The 24,628-nt window shown below is 35.2% G+C and overlaps 1 protein-coding gene across 3 annotated transcripts in view; it reads right to left on the minus strand.

Moving 5' to 3' along the window:
* CNTN5 (contactin 5) overlaps window positions 1-24,628 on the minus strand; it is a 1,391,352-nt gene that overhangs the window by 135,058 nt on the left and 1,231,666 nt on the right. For all 3 annotated transcript variants that reach the window (XM_061204029.1, XM_061204028.1, XM_061204030.1), the window contains exon 15: window positions 17,082-17,202. In XM_061204029.1, the coding sequence (XP_061060012.1) occupies window positions 17,082-17,202 (121 nt within the window). The remainder of the gene's footprint in view (window positions 1-17,081; window positions 17,203-24,628) is intronic.

A 24,628-nucleotide genomic window follows, 5' to 3' on the forward strand; every position in this document is an offset into this window, starting at 1 on the left:
TGTCTTTTTTTTTGCGCCAATGCCAAACTGTTTTGTTTACTGTCACTTTGTAGTATACTCTGAAGTCAAGGAGTCTGATTCCTCCAGCTCCGTTTTTCTTTCTCAAGATTTTTTGGCTATTCAGGGTCGTTTGTGTTTTCATACAAATTTAAAAGTTTTTTTTTAGTTCTGTGAAAAATACCATTGGTAATTTGATGGGGATTGCATTGAATCTGTAGATTGCCTTGGGTCGTATAGTCATTTTGATAATATTAATTCTTCCAATCCAAGAACATTGTATTCTTTCTATCTGTTTGTGTCATTTTTGATTTCTTTCATCAGTGTCTTAAAGTTTTCTCAGTATAGGTCTTTTGCCTCCTTAAGTTGGTTTATTCCTAGATATTTTATTCTTTTTGATGCAATGGTAAATGCCACTGTTTCCTTAATTTCTCTTTCTGATCTTTTGTTGTTAGTGTATAGAAATGCAACAAATTTCTGTATATTAATTTTGTATCCTGCAAATTCACCAAATTCACTGATGAGCTCTAGTAGTTTTCTGGTAACGTCTTTAGGAGTTTCTATGTATAGCATCATGTCATCTGCAAACAGTGGCAGTTTAACTTCTTCTTTTCCAATTTGAATTCTTTGTATTTTTTTTCTTCTCTGATTGCCGTGGCTAGGACTTCCAAAACTATGTTGAATAAAAGTGGTGAGAGTGGACATCCGTGTCTTCTTCCTGATCTTAGAGGAAACGTTTCAGCTTTTCATGGTTGAGTATGACGTTAGCTGTAGGTTTGTTGTATATGGCCTTTCTTATGTTGAGGTAGGTTCTCTCTATGACCACTTTCTGAAGAGTTTTTTTAATCATAAACAGATGTTGTATTTTATCAAAAGCTTTTTCTGTGTAAGCATAACTTTTATATACACTGGGAAACCAAAAAAATTCGTGTGATTCTTTTTATTGTGATATCTGCTTTATTTTGGTTGTTTGGAACAAAACCCACAGTATCTCCAAGGTATGCCTGTACTCCATGTTGCCAAAATCTAGCATAAGTCGTTTTTTGCTATTTGCAATTAACTTTAAATATTTAGATTAACATTTCCTGTGAGAATCTGTGTGTGTGTGTATGTTGCAAGGAATAGGGTGGAGTGAAAGATGAGTCATTAAAAAAATGCTGAGGTATTTAAAGAGATGGGAACACCATACTTCATATAATAGTTTTGTGATTGCAGCCATAGGAAACTTCTGAAAATCTTTTCCCACCACACCATTCCAAATTGTTTTTCCTCCCATTTCACTGGATTTGTTTTTCTGCTTGTTGACATGTTATATGACATGACAATATATTTAATATTAAATGCCTACAATTATTGTTTACTCATTTATTACTCCATATATTGAACATTCTTCCCTATTTATGTGATTTTTTAAAAATGTAATTACTCTCTTTGGGGAAAAGGATTGTATATTCATTCATTCATACATTTAATAATTTGCTCAACAATATTGAGGAAATATATACTGTGTGCTAGACTCTGGGCATTAGGCAGTAAACAAGATAAAGAAGATACTTGCCCTTATACATTTTACTTTGCAGGGAGGAGAAGCAGTCAATGAACAAATGAATGAGATAATTTTAGATAGTAATAAATGCAATGAAGAAAATAAAGTGGGGTAAAAATTGGGTGGAGGAGAGGCAGGATACATTAGACAGGGAGTTGAGAAATAAATGATGAGAAGGAGATAGTTAGCCATATAAATATTATGGGCAAGAGTTTTCCAGTCAGAGACGTCAATTAAAAAAAAAATCCTAAGTGTTATGAGTTTAGCATATTTGTAGAACAAAGAATTCTTGTGTGGTTTAAGCAAAGTGAAGGAAGATGTTAGAGGAGGGTGTTAATGTTGGAAAGGTCAGTAGGTGCCAGATAATAAAGGGATTTGAAGATAATGGTAATGAATTTAGATTTTATTCTGAGTGTGATGGAAAGTCATTGGATAACATATGAGAAAAGTCAAAGTAAAGAAGCCATTGAAAATGGTGGAGCAAAAGTGCAATGGAAGACTTCAGAGGATGTAGAAAGATTTGGAGGGAAAATCTATTTAAATTATTAAAAATGTATGCGTATTTTTCTTTGCAATAAAGTTTTGACAACAAATGTAAATTGTGATGACTCAGTAAATCACTTTTCCAATGTTGTTTTATTATACTGTTGTTGCTTAATAGAAGTTGTCAATGTAGTTTCACTGATAGTGGTCATCGGGTGATCTGAGGATGCTTTGCATATATGTCTTTCGCAATCTTACTGAGAGTATAATGATTTTTCTACTTCCATTGTAAGCAAAAACAAAAATTATACCACCTCTTCCCCATATCAGTCTAATAAAATTAGAATTTCATGACATTTATCCTGTTTAGTATAATTTGTGAACATGTGGTTGTCATTGGAATTTTGACGTCTTGTGAGTTTTAAGCTAAAATGACTCGCGCCATTTTTGGTTGAAGAACTCAATTACTAACGTGAGACTACACATCACTACGTTTAAAATGTTTATTTAAAGAGTTCTTGTGTTCTATTTTAGAAAAATACAAACACTTCTTGGTCAGTTATTACAAACTTCAAGTGAAAGGTAAATTAACCAATAATTTCAGGTAGTTAGGCAGGCATAAATATTTAATGTAGTTTTACATGAGTTGAAGTTGTACACACTGTATATATTCCAATATATAAGTATTACTCTCCATCCATTGAAGGTGATCTTTCTGAAATGGAAAATAGACATTTGAGGATCTATTGTGCAAACTGGCAAGAATAATTAAAAATAATCAACTTGTTTATTTAAAACCTCAAGCAACCCAGACACTATCTTGAAATTAATTTAGTAAGCTAATATTACATAAATTCTAAGAACAGATGAGTTGAAGAAATCCTGTAGGAAAATAGCATATGGAGTGCTAAAATATGCAAGGTACCATGCTTCTGCAAAGCTTTCTATAAATCCAATATTTGTTTATTGTGTATGACTCATTACAACTCTGCAATGCAAATTAAGACCAAGAAAATGATGTATGCCTATATGGACTTTTAAATTCGTTCAGTCTTACTATTCTTTTATCAATAATTTATAGATATCCCTGTGACATATTTCCTCAAATATACCATGAAGTAAACTTGGAATTATTATTTCCAAAGACACATTAGGCCATATATTTATAAAGCCATTCTTTTTAAGACAGGAGCACCCTTGGCAATACTGTGGACTAAACTGTAAGTAGTAGACTTTCTTTAATATGTTTTTTTCTGAAGTATAAATTTTCACTTGTTCTCATTGACCAGGGATTAGTTCCAGGATCCCTTCAGATACTAAAATTTGGGAATGCTCAAGTCCCTTGTATAAAAAAGCATAGTATTTGCATGTAATCTACACAATCCTCCTGTATACTTTAAATTATCTCTGGATTAATTATAACACCTAATAAATGTAAATGCTATGCAAATAATTGTAAATATAATATAAATGCTATATAAATAATTGCCTGCACAATAAATTCAAGTTTTGCTTTTTTGGAACTTTCTAGAACTTTTTTTCCCCTGAATATTTTTGATCCACAGTTGGTTGAATCTGCAGATGCAGACTCCACAGATATGTAGAGTTGACTGTATTTAGATTTTCTTTCATGATTTTCCTTGATACCAACATGTTCTGCAAGATATCTATTTGAGACTAGGGACATGTTTCACAGTCATGGAAGTGAGCAAAAGTTGACAAACATGTATCTGGGGTCATTAATTTCATATTTTAACTAACTGAGCAAATCAATAGTCCCCTTAGGACTTAGAAAAGAGTAAGTATTACTTCCTAAGTGTTTAACTTATTGGGCAATGGCTGAGATATAATGGAGAAAGAACTGTCTTAGTGGTTTCTTGATGGCTACTTGCTTATACTCTGAGGATTTTTGCTCTACAACTGTAAGAAGACATTTATTACTGTGCAATGTACCATTAGAACCAGGCACAGATTGAAAAAGACTGCTGTCATATGGTGACAGTGAACTTGGTACAATCCTTGCGCCACCAACTAACTCATTTGGAGAAGTGGAGACAGTGGGCTTTTGCAGAAACACTTAAATAGAGCAGTTCTGGAGGCTGGATAATTTGTAACAGATGTTCCATATAACGGATGGTTTACAGGGAGAGTGTTTGTAATGCAGACTATCTCATTCAGGGTATGATCAATGCTTCTTATTATCTTGACTTAACATTCTGTGAGCTGAGGTTGTGAGACAAATATGTGAGGTTTGATTTACTGATACATACAGATAAGGTGATAAAATGTCTTTGAAAGAGTGATTAAGTATTTCAAATAAAGTTTACTAGTAACAGTTCTACTTCTTGAGTTGACACAAAAGAAATAATTATATGAACCAATAACCACCTGAACTTGTTTTATGTGATTAATATACACTAAAGTTAACCAAATCAGAATGCTGACAAATGAGAAAGCTGACAATTTGGTATAGATGATTAATTTATGTGATTTAGGAAATCACATAAGTTTGAAATTTTGTACTTTTGACCTAGAATGTTTTAAAATCTAAGACGTAATTCCAGAGGAACTTGAAAACCACTCATACCGTTTGTATTCAATTTTTTAAAAAATCTATGTATTTATTTCACAAGTACTTCCAAGTCTTTTAGTGTCCTTTGTGGTGTTTATAAAGGCTTTCTACTCTTTAAGTTTTGCATTACTTCATTGTCAACTAAACTAAAGGCATGGCAAAGTCTCATGTAAGCATTCATAGAATGCATATTTATGTTTTAAAAATATTGAACACAGTGATTTAAATCAATTTTATAACATATATTTGGGGCTCATTTCATGTGTTATCAAGCTGGTGACATTTAGATAGGCAGATAATGATGATTGTCACTGATAGGAAATCAGTACTCTTAGGATTATGACATCTCTATTATAGCCTCATCTACACATATTTTCTAGAATGAAATATAATTTGTGTATTTAACTTCTTTTTTTACTCAGTCTTATCCTCTTGGTGACTTTGTGTAACCGTACTTCAAGCCCTTCAGTATTTATTTCACATATGGGAAATTCTCTTGTACACTAAGATAGCTATTGCAGGTTGTTCAAGAATGGAGGCCCTCAAAACAGAATGTTCAATGCAAATAAATACACATTAATATAAGCAACACACTTCTGGAAAGTGAGGCAAGGTTTCATTGACTCAGTTAACTGAATATACTGAGATGGTCCTGGTGGTATTTCACAGTTTATGCTAATGACAGTAAACCTGCAGAGAAAACAATTATGCCAAGCTTATCAACATGCTGATTTGACCCTGAGGAAGGAGAGGCAGCCAAAATGCTCCCACTCCCCTTTAGAATGTATTATCAAATTATAATTGAACAAGATGAACATTTCAGTCGATAATGAATAATAATTCATTATCCATAATAATGGATAATCAGATAGGATTGCCTGTTGGATAAATGTGGACCATTCTCTTGCTTATAGGTACCACGAAGAACAATGATTCATTTTCTTAATCTTAATGATTAGGGAAACAGAAATTCTTCTAGTTAAGAATATCAACAACAATAACTAGCATTTACTGAGAAGCATTCCACCATTTGAAATCTCATTTCATTTTCCTATTAAATCTGCAAATTAGGTATTATATCCCTGTTTCACAATTGAAGAATCCAAAAGAGGTAAAATGACTTGTTATGGTTATCCAGCTAGTGTCAGATTGAGATTCAGATCCTGGCCTGGGTCATTTTTATGATGCTACATTGTATGGGCTGGGTAACCTGGTTCTTATCACAGCCAGTGTAAACAACTTGAGTCATTTTTAAATTGGACTATTGAGATTCAGCTAACATTTACTGAGCACCAGCTATAAACTAGTCCAGTGCTAAGTGCACCAGTTGCCCAAAGATCTTGCTTTTCCAAATGCAGCACAAGTAGAGCAGATCTTTCCCCACTACTTTTTGCACATTTTGAATGTATGCAGTTTTACTTTCTCACAGCAATAATTAACCTTGCAGCTGTCACTTTTATATCTCAGCTTTTCAATACTTGCCCACGTTGACTCTTGCAGAAGTAATTCTCTATTTTAATTCTCTATTTTAACTGTTATTTTATAAAAGTAGGAACTGTTTTTTTTTCTTTCTGTCTCAGTTTTTAGGTACTGCAGCAATGATTTGCAAATTTCTGAAGGCAAAATTTACTGATATACTCAGTCAATAACGTAGAGACCCATGTGCTCATGACTGCCAATCTTTACACATAATATATCAAATTAGATTTTCTCCATACATATTAAGCAACATGTTTTACACACCTTAGTTTTAAAAAATACAAAAGAGACATGTATTTGAAAGATGTTTACCAAGAACGAGTGACATTTTTTTTTCTTGGCATTAACAGACATCATCCGGTGTTCAGTTTATTCCCTACTCTTTCACCTCACTTGCTCTAACTCATTACAGAGCTAATTGCCTTTGTAATTCCAAATTAAGGAGTAGTGAAATGGAGACATTACCTTGCCAGGTGTTTGGGAGGACAAAAATCCAATATGCAGTAAAAGTTTCTTCCAATCGATGTTAGCCCTCTGTTCAATCTGCATGGATTTTGTGTTGATTAATGAAGAATCATTCAGAGTCCAGGCTACATGTTGTATTGTGTTACATAAAATCAAGAAAATAATTAAGAATTGAGTATTGATATAGGTGGAAATAAAACAAGATTTGGGGAAAGAAACTAAAGTGAACTTACCAATTTTCTATTGTCTTCCTTGGAGATGTGACCAGTCATTGGGTTGATATTCGGCAGAACTTTTGCTTGGAACTTGGGTTCTACATTTGGGTTATCAAAAAAGGGCCATGCAGGACAGGAATAAAGACGCAGACATAGAGAATGGACTTGAGGACACGGGGAGGGGGAAGGGTAATCTGGGATGAAGTGAGAGAGTGGCATGGACATATATACACTACCAAATGTAAAATAGATAGCTAGTGGGAAGCAGCCGCATAACACAGGGAGATCAGCTCGGTGCTTTGTGACCACCTAGAGGGGTGGGATAGGGAGGGTGGGAGGGAGATGAAAGAGGGAGGAGATATGGGGATATATGTATATGTATAGCTGATTCACTTTGTTATGTAGCAAAACTAACACACCATTGTAAAGCAATTATACTCAAATAAAGATGTTAAAAAAAAAAGGGCCATGTAGTATGTATATACCCTACAGAACTATGTATTCAGGGCTTCACATGAAAGCAAATTACTACCCAATACTCTAAAGACATGCTAAAACAATATAGGTAACAGTCACAGAAAACAATATATTCAGGAAAATAAAAAGGTCAGGTTTTAGAAAGGACTGGTGGTGGGTTTAGGCTGTGTCTATATGAAGTATATGAAAAGTAAGTAGGATGATATTTCCAAACAATTCAAACAAAGAAATGAACAGACAGATAAAATGTACTTCCAATATTTTACCTAAGTAATATTGGTGACTTTAAGGACACTCTTTTGAACATCAAAGACCATTTTTTTGTTTTGTGTTGTTTTGTCTTCATGACTCTTGGCATAATTCACCCATAAGTAGATGAGAAACAATGAATATCAAAGCTTTGAAAGAATAGCAGCAGTGATTATATGGAAGGCTAGGCACTTTTTAAAGCAACTGGCAGTTTTTTCCTTCTCTCATAATTGGAGCAATTGTAAGAAAGTTTAAAATAAGAGAATGAGGACAGATCATGCAGAAAGAGGTCTATTATTTATTGATGCTTAATATTCCTGTGGGTATTTTTTCCAGAAGTGATTTTTTTCTATCAAAACCTAGAGTGTTTGAATAAGAAGTCCCACAAGATGTCCTGAAATAATAGTTATTAGAGTATGATATTTTATATGATTAGCAAGACGTAGGGGTCCGAAGACGTTCAGACTTGTCAGTAGGGTTAGAGGTCATTTAGGCCAAGGTATAAGATAGAGAGGGGTGATCAATGATGCTGAGTCTTCTGGTCATGTGGCCCAAGATTAGGTACTTTAGAGGATTAGAGAATGTGAGGCCTATCCTTAGAGGCAGATGAGAGTGAAAATGTGTTGTATTCCCAAGCTGATATAGAGTAACTTCTGTTCTCTTTTTGGCTTAGCAAATGACTACATGTCCTTTAATCCTGCCCATATATCATATCCTTGATAAAAATTCTGTGACTTCTAGGCAGAGCTTCTTACTCCATTCCCTTATTTCTCACAGGACTCTTTTCTTTTTGTCTTTTTCTCTTTCTTTCCTTATTTCTTTCTCCTTCCTTCCTTCCTTTTCCTTCCTTCCTTCCTTTCTTCCTTCCCTCCTTCCTCCTTTCCAACCTTCTTTCTTCCTTTCCTCCTTTCTTTCCTCTCTTCCCTGCCCTTCCCTTCCCTTTCATTTCTTCCCAACTTCCTTCCACAAATATTTATTAATACTTTTCAAGACCTATAATGTGTCAGGAACTAAGTATGACCAGGGGATACAGTGATGAATAACACTGAAACAATCTGGCAATTGTTGGTGGAAGGCAGTAGAGTAATTTAAAATGCTTGCTTTGAAGTCAGTCTCCCTGGACTCTGCTCACTATTCTTCCACTTATTAAGGTGACATTTGACAAGTCCTAAACCTCTCTGATCCTTAGTTTTCTTATCTGCATATTGGAACTAAAAATAGTATCCCTCTCATATTGTTTTTATAGGACATTCTAAATGCATTGAGTGAAATAATTCATAGAGAGCCTTTAGCACAGTGCCTGGTATATAGGAAAAACTTAACAAATGTTAGCTGTTTTTATTATTATTAATGGAGCTTATGATCAGAAAGCAAAATGTGCTGTTTATATATCTGTAACAGTACTCCTTGTATTATATTGTAAGGTGTTCCTTCATGTTGGAGACATCAGTTGCTCATGGTTAGCTGGTTCTTAACACAGTGCCACATAATATGTGCTCTATAAATGTTTGATGAATAAGTATTGAATGAATGAGTGAAGGGTGAGCAAGGGTTAAAGTCAAGCAACCTGCCCAACGTCACACAACTAGTAAGACCTTGTGGGGATGTGAAACAATCTGTCTGACTTCAAAGCCCATGATTTCCTTAAGATACTGCACCGCCTTTCATGCATTATCACTTGTCTCTCTCCATCTACTGTGATTTGGTTATTACACCCATCATTCCGTTGAATTTGCCCTTGCCAAAGTCATCAATGTATTTTAAATTGCTCAAACCAATGGTATCTATTTGTTCTCTATTTACTTGCATTTGACACTGTTGCCTATTTTCTCCTTCCTGAAATTCCCTTTTCTTGTCCCTAAGACTTGGTTTCTTTGACTTTTCTCTTAGTTGCTCTGTGTCTGTCAGCTACTTCCCAATCTTCTTTGTAGCTTCCTCCTTATCTTCAACATAAGTTTTTCTGAAGCTTCTATCCTGAGCTTCTTCCTCTTCTCATTCTTCACATGCTGTCTCTGCAATTTCATTTTCATCTGATCATGCTCAAATCTACATCTCAAGTCACACATTTTCTCTCCTGAGCTCCATAGCCACAAATCTATTTGCTTACTGGGTATTTCTCTCTGGAGAGCCTTATTTTAAATGCTCTTGCTTTACCCCCAATTCACTTATCTACTTATCTTCCAGATTACATGAAAAGCATGATCATTCTTCATTAGGATGGCCACATAATATATCAACTAAACCAGGACAGTTTTGAGAGAAGGGACTTCATTAATAATTACGCTGGCACTCCAAGTATAACTTGGAACTGTCTTGGTCTAACCAGAATGTGTCTTCCCTCCCACTGACCACTCAATTAAGCATAACCACTGGCATTCATCCTTGCCTCCTCTTTCTCATTTTCCATAGCCAGTGAGCCACAAAGATCTGTAGCTTCTGTCTCCCTCCTATCTTTTGAACATGTGCTTTCCTTTCCATCTCAATTACCATTGCCTTTTTTCATACGCTTCTTGTTTCTTGTCAGGATTTTTGCTGTGGTCTCCCATTTGGTCTCACGCTCCTCTAAAACGTCTTCTACATTTGTCAGAATGATCCTCTTAAAGTGCATATCAAATCATGTGCCTTTCCTGCTTTGGCCTTTTGATGGATATCCATAACCTGTGGCATAAAAGTTATGTTCTTTCCCAGGGCATCAGAAAGCACTTACACCCAATCCCATCTCACCACTTCTCCCTCTTGCACACTAGAACTGTCCTGACATATAGTAGGTACTAACTAAACAATGAATGAAATCAGCATTTAAGACATAACCCCCCACACCAAGAACTTATTTCAGCAAGTTTACATAAATGTGAAGTAATACTAAATGTCATTTTTATATTAAGATGGATATGTAAGAAAAACAGGTTAGGTCTGTGGAACAATATACATAATGAAATGTACATACAATTTGTGATACAAAAATACGTATGATGTAAAATCCAGTTGATTAGATTTTTCTAAAAATGGAAAAGTGAAATCAGTGTACTTGTTTCAAAATAACAAAATGCTCCCCAGAAAGTCTAAGTCAATTGATGGAAATATCAGTGTCTAAAAGAGAACTTGGCTTCCAGTAGGCACTCAATATTTGTTGAGTGGTTAAATACAAGAAATTTAGTCTCCATCAATTGGTTGTCTGTATGCAATGACAATTCATTTGTGCATTTTATATATAACTGTTTCAATCATCTGGTCATTTGAGTCAAGTCACTTAAGTCAACTACCACTTCAGTGAACCAAACTAAATGTGGTGCAGAAAATCCAAATGATTGACCAAAAATGTTACTTTTTAGTCAGTTATTAAAGAGTTCCACAGATTAGCAAACAACCATATGAAAAATACAAGAGAAAAGAAACTAAGCTGCTATTCAGTGTCTAAAAGAAATGTTACAGGTGTCAATCAAACTAGTTAATGTAGAAAATGTCTAAGCTAGAAAAGCAAGTGATCGGTATAAGTTATTTAAAAAGTCTTACCCAATACTAGTGATAGTAGTGAACTAAAATTTCCACAGTGATGCAGGATATTCCAATAAGACATTGTATGAATGAGATTAGATTTTCTTCTAGGCAAGGACATTTTATAACTCCATTTTAAAGATTTTTTAAATATTGGAAAAGCAAATATATTAACTGAATAATTTCAATTCTGCTCTAAAACATAAATGATTTGCAAATTTGTTTACTATTAATATTAATTACATTAAAATTACACTGAAGACATTTGCTATTGTCCTTTTGAGCCTCAAATGCCAGCATATCGTCAAACCCAGCTTTGCTTTTTGTGATTTATGGCTCTTTTTCTTTTTCACTGGAGACTCTTTTGAGTTCAAGACATTACTCCACCAAAGGCTTGTGCAATCTCCAAGCCTGTCATTTCATATTAGATCAATGGTGGAAAAGAAAAACTGTGCAAACTCTATCTTCTAAAAGATAATTGTGCTAAACACGTGCATTTTAAAGCTTGAAATTTTCAGAAGTGATCAGATGCTAAAGATAGACATTTATATCAATGGTTCATAAGGGTAGTGCTGTGAGAGATATAAAGATAGAGCACGTTAATACTGCTCAATTCTCAAATCTAAATGTATTAGGAATATGTTCAAGGTTTTCACTGCACTTGAGTTTCCCTTTGTATGTGGAAAAGTGATAGTATGTACTTGCATCTTTCCAAGGGCAAAGGGCAGAAAATTCTCAAATTTTCCTCTCTCGCTGGTGAGAATCACTGAAAATTATAGCTTGGAGAAAATTTGAAGAGTATTTAATCAAAGGTTCCAAATTGGTTTCCATTCGATGGTATCTGGTATCTTTCGTTTTTTTTTCAAGTATTTGAAAATAAAACAAAACAAAACAGGTAACAGTTCACAACAAGCTAAAATGTAAAGTCTCTTTTGCTCTTGGCTGGAGTTAAATTACCTACTTTGTTAACACTGGCTACCTCATGATAAAAGATTTTGGTGAAAATTAAAATAGAAATATGAATTAATGATTACTTCAACACGATAAACAAAATCTTTCAAAACGTGACTCTTGAGGCAGAATAATAAAAAAAGATCTTTTGTGTAAAAAGCTGGCGAAACCTCTGAGGAGTCTTTAATATGTTAATCTTATAGATGAGAAAGCAGAGTGAGACAACTTTGTTATAACTGATCTTCCTCTTTGCTAAAGTCCTTTTTTTCCTGTAGATTTATACATAATTTAATAGCTATGCCAGGCTGGCTTCATGGGTGTGTTACTTGTGCAGTCACACAAGGTCCTTTCCTTAGAAGGTCCCTATACTTGGATTAATGTTCTGTTGTCACTGCCTTGAAATTCTTATCAAGCTTTGAACAGGGGGCTCTGCATTTTCATTTGGCACTGGGCCCAACAATTTATGAAGCCAGTGCTATAGCTATGCCTATGTCTTTATTTCATTATTTCCCCTAAAGGATGTAGGTTATCCAGGGAGCTTTCTTCTTTGGTGTTTCTCACCCCATTCCCAAAGATGCTTCTCATACTAGTGGACAAGTGGACATAGAGCCACACAGAGGGCTGAGACCTTGGCATCTTCATCTTTCTATTCCAAGTGCCCGGCTCAGGGCTTGATACAGAGAAGGTGCTGGATGAATGGGTGAGTGAATAAATGAATAGCAAATTATCAACAAATACCTGTTGACTTATTTAATTGATAGAACAGTCAAACTTTTAACAGTTTCAGGTTTGTGGGGCTTCCCTGGTGGCGCAGTGGTTAAGAATCCGCCTGCCAATGCAGGGGACACGGGTTCGAGCCCAGGTCCAGGAAGATCCCACATGCCGAGGAGCAACTAAGCCCCTGTGTCACAACTACCGAGCCTGCTCTCTAGAGCCTGTGCTCCACAACAAGAGAAGCCACCGTGATGAGAAGCCAGCTCACAGTAAAGAAGAGTAGCCCCTGCTCTCCGCAACTAGACAAAGCCTGTGAGCAGCAACAAAGACCCAGTGCAGCCAAAAATAAAATAAATAAAAAATAAATAAATTTATAAAAAAAAATAATTTCAGGTTTGCAATAAAAAGTGACTAGGTGGATCAGGAGAGACTAAAGGTAAAATATTCAAAGAAAAAATTTATTGGAAAGAATAAATAGAATTGAACTGATGAAAAGTTTAAAGCAGGTAAGACTGAAATACAGTTTGAACTCCAGGTTGAATCAGAACTGATGGGTGGAAGGAGGTATGAATAGTTAAAAGCAGCTAGATTTTTCTCAACAAGTTGTGTCCTGATGTGGATTCTTTCTTCTCAAATTCAGTTTAATACACATCAGATTCATCTTGTAATTCAGGAAATAAAATTTGTTGTCCAAGTTTGGGGAAAGGAGGGTATATAGGTTGTGTGTTCAGAAGGAACCAAGAGATTATTGATTCTTCTTCAACTATCCCAAGAGTTTCTTGATCTACAGTTTTGCATTAATAAACAGAGTAGTATGAATAAAAATTTGCATGAAGAAGTGGATTTTTTATTGTTTCCTCTGCCTCTAGGCAGAATAGACAGAGCTCAGGCTCTGGTTCCCAATTAGATTAGCTAAACACATTTTATTCTTTAAACGATGATAGTTTCTTACCCTTATATTCTCTTTGGGAAACATATTTCTTACATTCAGTTTTGTAAAATAAAATAAAATAACAAAAAACTAACATTCCTTTCTCTGGAGTGTTTTATGTTGTGTTTGATCACCTACCTCTCATATTGCTTGGGAGTATCGGTTCTTTACAAATTATGTATCCCCCTCAGTGAGGTTATCTCTTAATGGTCTATCTCCTTTACCTTGGATAATATAATACAGGTTTATCCATCTTTAAAGAGGTTCCCTATAACATTGTCTAGACTTACTTTCTTTCTTGTTGCTATATCACACTTGAATAAGTGACTTAAATTGTGCACAGATGTCCAGGTGTGGCTTTAATTTCTTTTTATATTCCAGCAAAATAACTTATTTTAACATATTCATTAGTTCTATTATGGTTCTACAAATTATGCATGGTGATGTTATGAGGCTGGTTCACTGAATATTAAATATGTGAAAGCAAGCAATTTTATGCTTCAGATGATTATTTATGGGAAAATTCAATTTTTGGAGGATGATAATAATGGTGGGATAGATGTGAATAATAGCACTGACATTCACAAGCAAAATAAAGCAAAAGTGGAAACAAGCATTTGGGGTAAAGATAGCTTTAAAGCAGTGAGTGGGAAGAGAAGCAGGGAACATCACTAGTCAGGGACGCTCAGATTCTAAACAGGCAATGATGAGGTCTTAGGACCACACACCTGAGCTCCAATTTACTGTGCTTATGGGGCCAGGTGAAGAATTGTAGGATTTTGTGAGATGCCCAAAAGAATTTCATAGACTATCTCTAATGGGAAAGGAGATGATCTCCTAGACTGATCTAGGAGAATATAGATTTTTAGTCTGCTAAATCTCCACTGAAATAGAATTACAGAGTTACAAAAACATATTCCTTACCACCTAAGAATGTTCCTCATTCTCAAGATTGAGCAAAGTGAACTGCTGAGGCAATCCAATGAAGGTACCCTATAAGAAGTATGGTGAAATTGTCTGTACTGCTCCCATTTTTGTGGCACGCTTGAATAAGTGTGCTTTAAGGATTCTGCTGCTGAAATTGTAGCCATCATTAAAAAAACTTCATCTAGAACTCTCAGCTTTGGTCCTGTGGCCTGTACTATTAGAATGCCCCACGTTTACAAACCAACGAATGGAGGAGTGGGAGAAAGAAGAATGCAGGGTAAAACTATTTTGAGTTTCATTTCACAAGCCAACCTTAAAAACAGCAATATTCAAGCATCCAAGTTCCTTCAATTACCAGGAACCATTAACTTACAAAAAATAATTGTAAAAATAAAAAGAAGAACCAGAACCTTTAGTTCAGTGTTTAAATCTGCCTAAAACCAACCAGGCAGAAGAGGCAAGCTATTTTTATTAATTTTAGAAAAATAATACAAATATATAATAGAAAATTGGTGACGAAGCAACTCACTTCAAAGGAAAGCTTGAGCTTCATGTTACATGAATATTCAGACAATAGCAACCTGTTTGAAATTGCTATTGAGTATAATTCCAAATTTCTGCATTTTATCATCTCTTAGGCATAAATCCAAAGGCTAAAAGAGCAGAACACAAAAAGGCCAAGCCTGAATTATGTTCTAAACCCTGTTGAATTTAATTTTACTTACAAAGCAGAATGTTACTTTGCCACTTAAACATGCCCCTCACGGCCCTGTAAAAATACCTGGTTTCTTGTTATCAACCTCTAAATTGTGTTATTCATTTAGAAAGCTCCAGTTTTAGGAGCATCATTCTAAATTACTAGGCAAGTGCTACACAATAAATATACATAATCTGAAACAAACTGTAGTGAGAGAAGAAAGCAATTTTCTGTAAATTTGACTGCAGTGTGGGGTTTGCTGTTCCATAAGCCTTGTAACTTTTAAAGGCATAAAGGAAAATTTTTAGCTAAATGAAATATCATGAGAGGATGAGCACTTTAAAAAGTTGATGTTTTATAATAGAGTAATACAGATACACATTCTTGTTATAAATTTGGGGAAGAGTTCAAATAACCTTCTGAACAGAACCATCATGTACAAAAACATGAACAAGCTGCCACTCACCCAGATACACACTTGTTTCAAAACAACATTTTACTTGAGCCAATGGTGGATGTACTACCCAAAATCAATAAACCTTGGATGACACATACAACTAAAACAAAGAGACGATGAAGTTACATAGACCTTATATTTCCTGCTCAAGATTTTTATAATATTAATGAATTCTTAAAAAAATTGTGATTGGAAAACACTCCAAGTGGATAAGACAAGTTAATCTAAGATATAAGTTTTTGCTATAGATTGTGAAATTTTTCTTTGCAGAGATCATGCAAGGTGTCTTAGCATGCAGTATTCACACCAGTCAAAATGTGATTGTTTAAGATTGAAAAGGGAGAGGTGAGATTCTGGTAATGTTCTAGTTCTCTTAAATGGTAATTTCATGGTGTGTTCACTTTGTGATGTTTTTTCTTTGAGTTGTATACCTGTACACCTATGATTTTAAAATTTTTCTGCAGGTATATTTTTGCTCCATAAAAAAGCTAAAAGAAGAGAAAGAAAGAAGGAAAAAAGAAAAGGGAAAGAGAGCAGAAAGAAAGGAAGAAAGAAGAGAAAGAAAGAGAGAGAGAAAGGAAGGAAGGAAGGAAAGAAGGAAAGAAAGAAGAAGGAAAGAAAGAAAGAAAGAAAGAAAGAAAGAAAGAAAGAAAGAAAGAAAGAAAGAAAGAAAGAAAGGAAGGAAGGAAGAAAGGAAAAGGAAGAAAGGAAGAAAGAAAGGAAGAAAGGAAGAAAGAAAAAGAAAAAAAGGGAAAATATTATATGCTAAGAGCTGCATTTCCCATACTGGGGAATAATGTGCTAAAAGAAATTAGTGCTGTAGTCATTTACTTAATTCAAATAAGATGTAGCTTTATAGGGTCACAGAATCTGGCAGCCTGGTTCATGGTTGGAAACCACTTAACTGTCATTTCTGCACAGAAAGACTGTGTTGACATTTCCAGACTTTTAAAAAATCCCTGTCAACAGTCGCAAATGCCACCATATTAGGCATGCAGTTTTCCTGTTTCAGGAAGTAGAATTTAGAAGTTAGTGGAGGAAAAAAAGTGCCTGGGGGTTCCACTAGCTTTGCATTTGAAAAACACATACATAGAAAAAAAAAATGTTGTCTCTGTAGTGTCAAAGTGTCTTTGTGACTCAACTGTTGAAAATTTCTGTTTGGCATTAAGTTGGGTAAACACCTAGTAACCACTTAGTACTAAAGGTGTTTTGGACCTGAAGTTGACTCTGTAGGTTTTGTCTGTTTCTAAGGAGCAAGTTTCCATGTAATCTTTTCAAAGGCAAAAGGTTAACCAAAAATGACATATATTGTAAAATCGAAAGTAAAAGGCACAGTACTGATGTGCTCAAAGTCCATGCATTTAAATTCCTTTGTATGATAATTTATGGTGATCATGTCTTCAGACTGCACTATTAGCATACTCACCCCTAACAAGAAGTTCTGCCTCATCTGACACACTGTCTGCTGTGGTCTGTACCCTGCAGCCATATCTCCCAGCATGCATCAGAAGGATGTTCCTGATCATTAAATCTGCAGAGGATGCTTGCTGAAAGAGGGATGAAGTGCCAGTTTAAAATGTTGCAAATCTGCCTAGTTCAAGGTGGTTTAAGGGGAACTTTGCATATTCAGTCAAAAGGCCCATTTTTGGCCTTACAATTTATATGACAACAATTCAGAAATCAAACATGCCCTACTTTAAGGAACACATGGAAGCTATGCTTTCAACAATTGCTAATAACGGGTTCGAACATTTAATATTGCATATAATAAGTTAGCAGCTACAATATTTAAAAAATATTTAAATATGCACAAACAAATTCATATCTTTAAAAGTACAGGAAAAATAATCAGTGAGCAAAAATTGTTGCTTTGCTATTCAGAGACAGGATTATTTTTGTGGCAAGAAAGCAGTATTGAAAGGAATAACAACACATGGAAATTAATTATGAGGCAACAGTAGTCAAAAGATTATCTTGTGTGGCTTTATTGAATGGCTCCTTTCGTAAGTACACTGTGGGCAACAGAATGAAGTAGTGCTTAGATGCAAGAGTGCTGGTCCCAAAGCCATGTGTTTTCACTTCACAGAGATTTAGTCCTTCCATAACCACCACCATCAGGAGTAGGGTCAGCCTGAATCTCTGTTAATCAATACAATTACAGAGCACAAAGGTGCCTCAAAAAACCTGATCCTTGTTGGAAGCATGATGATTAGAACACAGTTGAAGAACAACTGCAGTTAAGGAGATCAATAAGTATCAGGGAGATTATCTTTTAGATGTATCAGTTCATGGGATCAGTGATGATCCTACACTTTAGTATGACTGGTACAACCTTTCATTACTTAATCTTGTCTTTCATTTACTTTAACAGAACAGATAGATTTCCATTTTCATGAATGTGTGAAGAGCTGGTATTTACAACAACTCATGAGGTATTCTTTTCGGAGAATAACATAGTGAAACTCCAATATGCTCTTCAGTTTCCATGTTGCAATCAAAAACAATTCACTGGAATGAGAGTATACGCATGCAGCATGAAATGACATCTTCAAAGAACTCAACACTCCTCTCCAACGGTAGTTGGACACATGAAAGAATGTTTAATGCAAGCTATGGAGAAGCAACCCAGATGAGAGATCTTTAATTTGTTGATGGAATGGGTGAATTATCTTAAAAAATGATGCACTTGTCCTGATAGAGCAGTGTCCTAATGAGTATTTAAGACTTTAGTTGTTCACCTTTATTTTGAAATAAACTAATGGACTATATAAAAATCATGAAAGTGAGAGGAATTTCTGGAAATCTGTTGGATTCTTTTTTTTTTCTTAGCATTCGTAAAAGGGTGAGAAGTCATTGGAAATTTTTACCTCTCAAAAGATATGTGTTTCTTTAAATGAATCAATTAACTGTATACTATGTTTTAGCCATTTCTTTCTGGTATTTTATTTCTGGTTTGTTTGTTTTTTTCCCTTCCCATTAGTCTTATGATAGGAACTTCTAAGGGTATTGACGTTTTCTCTCATGAAATAGTTGTTAAGACATGGTCTAGTTCAGTCATTTACAAGGGAATGCTTCTTGGTGAGAATGCATTAAAATGTCATAACAATAATTTCAAGGAATGTGATATTTGTCCAATGAATATCCTCCACTGCTAATTTCCTTAGATAAAATTGTTACTCAAATTTCATTTTCTCATCTGTACTAGACTAAGTGCTCACTTCTTTCAAATCTGAAAAGGAAATTACCCTTAAAAAAACCTTTGATTTCACTTTGGGAAACAAAAGCAAACTGTAAACATCATAAGCCATGGCTCAGTTTCAAATCTACATAATATAATACTGTCTAAATGAGCTTAAATATATTTACCAATTTATATAGTATGGATCCATCCTAGATGTGAAGATCTCCTTTTACCCATGGATTTCTAAGATGCTCTCCTAGCAGAATACTCTGTTAAATTAATCAAGAGTCAATGTGCACACCATGGGCCTAGAATAGGGTCTATGTTTAATGGAAAAGCCAAGGAGATGCCCAGAAAATCAGAGAGGACTTTATTATTTCCAGAAGTAACACTTCTGAAAGACTGTAGTCTTAGTTACTGGAGTTTTTTGTTTGTTTTGTTGTTTTTTTTACTTGCTTGTTTTCCAGTTTCACAAACTGATTGGTGGTAGTTTAACAACAGAAAAAGTAATGATTATAAGTCATTTTTCAGGCTCGCGTTTTTGACAAAATTATCTCATAAAATCACATTCTCGTGATTAAATAATTGATTGCCTTATTTTCCAGATCTTTTTCTTCCCAAGTAATTGACTTCTTTTTGTCCTGGACAAAAGCCTTAAAATTTTTGTCCTTTTTGTTGAATTGTAGTGAAAGAAAACATAATGGGATTAAGAAGAGACTTCATTGAAAATTACATAAAGGTCCAAGGAATTCAGAAGGGTAGAACATAGATTATCTTTTCTATGCTGTCCTTTCCTTGGTCCCTGCAATTAACAGCATGCAATGCTCTAGAAACTGGCTGAAGCTCCATCACCATCATCAGGAATAAAAGCTTACAGCCTATTATATATCTATTAATGACAAGACTATTGGAGGAGTTGAAATTGTCTCATTTGGGGCCCATTCCTCCTCTTTTGGATTATATCTGCATTATATTTTTACAATTCTAAACAGGGAAGATTAAAAGTAAAATGAATGAATTGTGAACACTAAACCTAAATTACCCTTTCAGGAGATTTACTGATCTTTCTAGAGAAGTAATGAGAAGAATTCATGTGGGAGCCCATTACACTTAATCTCAGCCCACAGTGTGCAGTTCCTGAGAGAGAACTTCCACAATTTAGTGCAGTTTTAATGAAATGGTTACTTACAGCAGATGTTTGCTTTCTTAAGCTTAAACCTCATTTTCACTTTTTCTCTCTTAGGAGTTACTCTCTCTTTTCTTGTTTTCTTTGACACTTGTTTGACACTGCCTTTTCTTTGCTGCTTTCTTTGGCTTTATGAACAAATTGCATTATGTGTTGCTTCAAAAGAACTTTCCCACAACCAGTGCTTAACACAACACTCCAAGCATTGTGCATCTAGCATACGACATGCCACATAGTGGGCGCTCAATGACTATCTGTTGAATGGATGAATAAATGAGGGCTCTTAAGAAAGAGGCTGTCTGTTCACTCTCTGTGGGAGTGGCAACACTGCTAAGTCATTTACATTTCTTGGTCACATACGCTCATTAGAGCAGTTGCTAGATTACTGTAACTTTTATTTATGACTCGGAAATAATAGAGGAAATGTCATCCTTCCACTCAAGTCCAGTTTTTATTGGCTTTCACTTGGACTAAGGGTCCTGCTCATCCAACATAAGACTGCCAGTTAAGACTTCCTAAAAATGGAAGCATATTTAACTTTGCTGTTCAAAGTGCCTGTTAACTCTTGCTGCCTTGAGGATAAAGTCCAATTTCCTTGTTTCAGCAGAGGTCTCCTCAGAGCACGATTCCACCTCCTATGCTGAATTCTGTGCTTCTATGACATTAACCTCACATTTCTTCCTACACTGGAATACTTCCCATAATTCTGCCTTTTCTGTTACAGATGCTTATTCTCCCTTCTTTGCCTGGAAAGATACTTTTAGACACAGCTCAAATGCCTCCTCCTTGGTTAAGCCTTTCTTCATTAGTTCTGCCACTGTTTAGTTTTGCTTCATTAGCACTCTGCTCATGTCTCTGAACTAGCACTTGACGTTCTTGGAAGTCACGCCTAAGGTCCTCTGGGCATTCCCAGAGCTGAGCTGGGCATTAGGGCAGCCGATTGTCGTTGGGTGAGCTAATGAATGCATGGATGGCTTGCTTCCTTCCTTCTTCATGCCTGACAGTACCTCCTCCCCTCCCTCTTTTTTCTCTTAAAGAAATAAGGAAGGGAAATAGGAAAGACTATGGAGGAAGACAGCAGAAAAGAGTGCTGAAAGAGTATATACAGGTTTTGGAATGACACAGAATCGTGTGAACCCCTGCTCTGCCACTTATTAAATTTTGAACTTGGGAAAATTGTTCTATTGCTCAGAGCTTCTCTCACAGCTTCAATGTGATAATGCAAGTAAAGCCCATAGCAGTGTGTCTGGCACATAGTAAATGTTTGGTAAATGTTATCTGTTAAAGGGCACTATAATTGCATTCTTAGCCAAGAGGAATATTTCCTGAATTGGTAGTCACTCCTTCAACAAACTGGATATCAATGTTTTCCATAGCTATAGTAAGTTTTCTGGTAAGTGCCTAGCTTTATTTTAGATGTGTGTTATCCCCCCTCTCATGGAATACTACTGCACTCAGAATAAGAAGACCTGAATTCTAGACTTAGTTCCGTACCTTCCTAGCCCTGAGACTCTGGGCAAGGCACTTTACTGGCATTATAATAGCTACTCTGTCTCTCTCTTGAGTATTGAGGGAAACTGAATGAAACAATGTTCATACATGAACTCTTAGGAAATGCTTCAGAAAGGTAAAGTACTTGTAAAGCATTTTTTCAGCAGGATTAGCAGAATACTGTACACATAGTAAGCACTCTGAGAAAGTTTGGGGAATGAATTATCTAAACAACAAGCTAACTTGACTGTTCTCATTAAAAGTGAATTCATGCTGAATGGCTTACTCAGAAACCTGCTAGGTATCGCAGTTTTTGTGTCCTTATTTAGGGTTTACATAACTTTCTCAACGGGCTCACATAGGGCACTTCCAGCATCCCCAGTCCCCACCAAAGAGACACATAAACCATTCCTCTCTATAAAGCAAAGTAGTACAAAATGTAAATTCTATGAGATGCAATTAAAAAAATACCTTCTAACATAAAAAACTGGGTATTAGCTATGAGACATGGATTATTAGATATGATTAATGTTATTGACATAAAATCTTGGATAGTTAAAATACTTTCTTGCTAACAATATTTCTTTTTCCCAGAGAATAATTTGCTTAAAATAGCCTACCATGATAAGAAAATAATACACATATACATTATTCTTCCTTTTACAATTGTTTTTTTCTTAGACCTTTATATAATGGGATTTACTTTCATGATGACCTGGGTTTTAATATATTCTTTAAGAAAGTCGCTGTTATTAACTCACATGCTTAAATAATTGGATATATTATCTGAAATAGAAATTTTAGTTGCTTCCAGTGATGAAAATACTAGACAAAATGCTATTTGACAGACATTTATGTCTATTATGATGAAATATTAAATGCATCCAACAATGCATTGAAGATTAAAAGTAGGTAAAAATGGCTCTACCATGCCATTACTGGGACCTTGGTATTTACTTCAAGCACATATTCTAAAAATGTATTGTTAAGTACTAAGACAAATGCAGAAAGAGTTTTTCTTAGGGACATAGATTAAAGAGGAAAAACTAGTTGATGACTCATTGATGAACTCAGGATGGCTAGGTATCCAAACTGGATCGTTTATTATTATAAACACAAAGTCACAAGTTTATGGGATCAGTCCGCTACCTTGGTTAAAATGAAGATTAGGAATTATGAAGCAACTCAAAGCAAGAAATCACAATTAAATTTTAGTACAATGAATTAAATTTTACAGATGACGATATTGAATATATGAAGAACACTGAGTGGATGAAAAAGTGCTGTGTATATCACATTAGTGTTCCTCTTTTCCCAAGATGGCATACAGGATTAAGGGGTGTGATGTTTAACTTGTCGGTGGATGCCAGACTTAGGTGGCATGTTTGTGCCCTGATTCTTGAAAGATGTCTCTTATCTGGTCATATGTACATTGACTCTCCTTTCCCTAGTGGCAAGGTAAATGGGTATTCCTTTATCTAAGATTAACATAAACGGCCAAGGCAAAAGGATTCCATTATAGTTGGAATATTTTTGTCCCCTCAGATTCATATACAGTAAGTCCCCTATGTACAAATGTGTTCCATTTCGAGAGTACATTCGCTAGTCTGATTTGCTCGTAAGTTCAACAAAGTTAGTCATATACAGTAAGTCCCCTATGTACAAATGTGTTCCATTTCGAGAGTACATTCGCTAGTCTGATTTGCTCGTAAGTTCAACAAAGTTAGTCTAAGTACCCAACTAACACAACTGGCTATATAGTACTGTACTGTAATAGGTTTATAATGGGTTTATAATATTTTCACACAAATAATACATAAAAAAACAAGCACAAAAAATAAAGAAAACATTTTTAATATTACAGTACTGTAGTACCTTGAAAAGTACAGTAGTACAGTACAACAGTGGGCATATAGTGGCTGGCATTGAGTGAACAGGCAAGAAATAAAGATACCGTACTACTGCACTCTATACAGTACTGTACAGTAAAGTACACAAAAGCACAGCCACTTGTAGAGTATGCACACACGTGACAATGTATGCCAGACACATGAACTAACTTATGTGATTGGACATGTGAACACCTGTCCGCATCTTTAAAAGTTCGCAACTTGAAGGTTCGTATGTAGGGGACTTACTCTATTGAACCCTAAACCCCAATGTGATGGTATATGAAGGTGGATGTTTGGGAAGTAATTAGAGTATGAGCGTGGGTGAAGCCCTCATGAATGGTATTAGTGACTTTATAAAAGAAACCTCAGAGAGCCCTCTCACCCCTTCTGCTGTGTGAGGACACAGTGAAAAGATGACCATCTGTCAATCAGGAGGCTGGCCCTCACCAAACACCAAACCTGCCAGTGCCTTGAACTTGGACTTCTCAGCCTCCAAAACTAAGAGAAATAAATTTCTGTTGTGTATAAGCCACCCAGACTATGGTGTTCTGTTACTGTAGCCTCAATGGAATAATATAGGCCTTAAGTATGTATACTGTCATTTCTATATTAATCTAGTGCTTCTAAACTAAAAGAGGCATGAAATAGATAAGGTCACACAATTTCTCAGTCTTATGCTTCTTGAATTTACTCTTAACTACATCCTACCTGTTGCCAAAGTTTGTCTTAAATGATTACTGAGAATATTTGACTCATAGTTCTTTTATTGTTTATGCAATTATCACTAATCATTCAGTAGATATTTATTTCTATGTGCTATGCTAAGCTTTGGATATACAGATATAGATTCTGCACTTAAGGAGTGCTTAGTCTAATCCAGGTTTGATGGGAAATTACAGGATGAGAATGTGGAGTAGCTTCCCTTACATCTGTATCTAGGCTTGGAAGAGATGTAAAGGAGACAGATGGATGTGTTATCTGATGGCACAATACTCAGACCAGGTCCAGAGAGAAGTATTTTCTCCTCCATGTGCTTCATATAGTTTTAGCAATCATTCTGTGAGAATTGACTCTTAAATTTAGGTTTTTAATAGTAGCTTTCAAACCAGCTCTTTATATCCTCTATGTTATGCCCTCTCTTTGTCTCACCTTTACCCATATGACATGGCATTGCTAGGTTAATCCTTTTTTAAAACTGATTTTACTTACAATCTCAAACATCT

The sequence above is a fragment of the Eubalaena glacialis genome, chromosome 10 (assembly GCF_028564815.1).
Source record: "Eubalaena glacialis isolate mEubGla1 chromosome 10, mEubGla1.1.hap2.+ XY, whole genome shotgun sequence".
NCBI lineage: Eukaryota > Metazoa > Chordata > Mammalia > Artiodactyla > Balaenidae > Eubalaena > Eubalaena glacialis.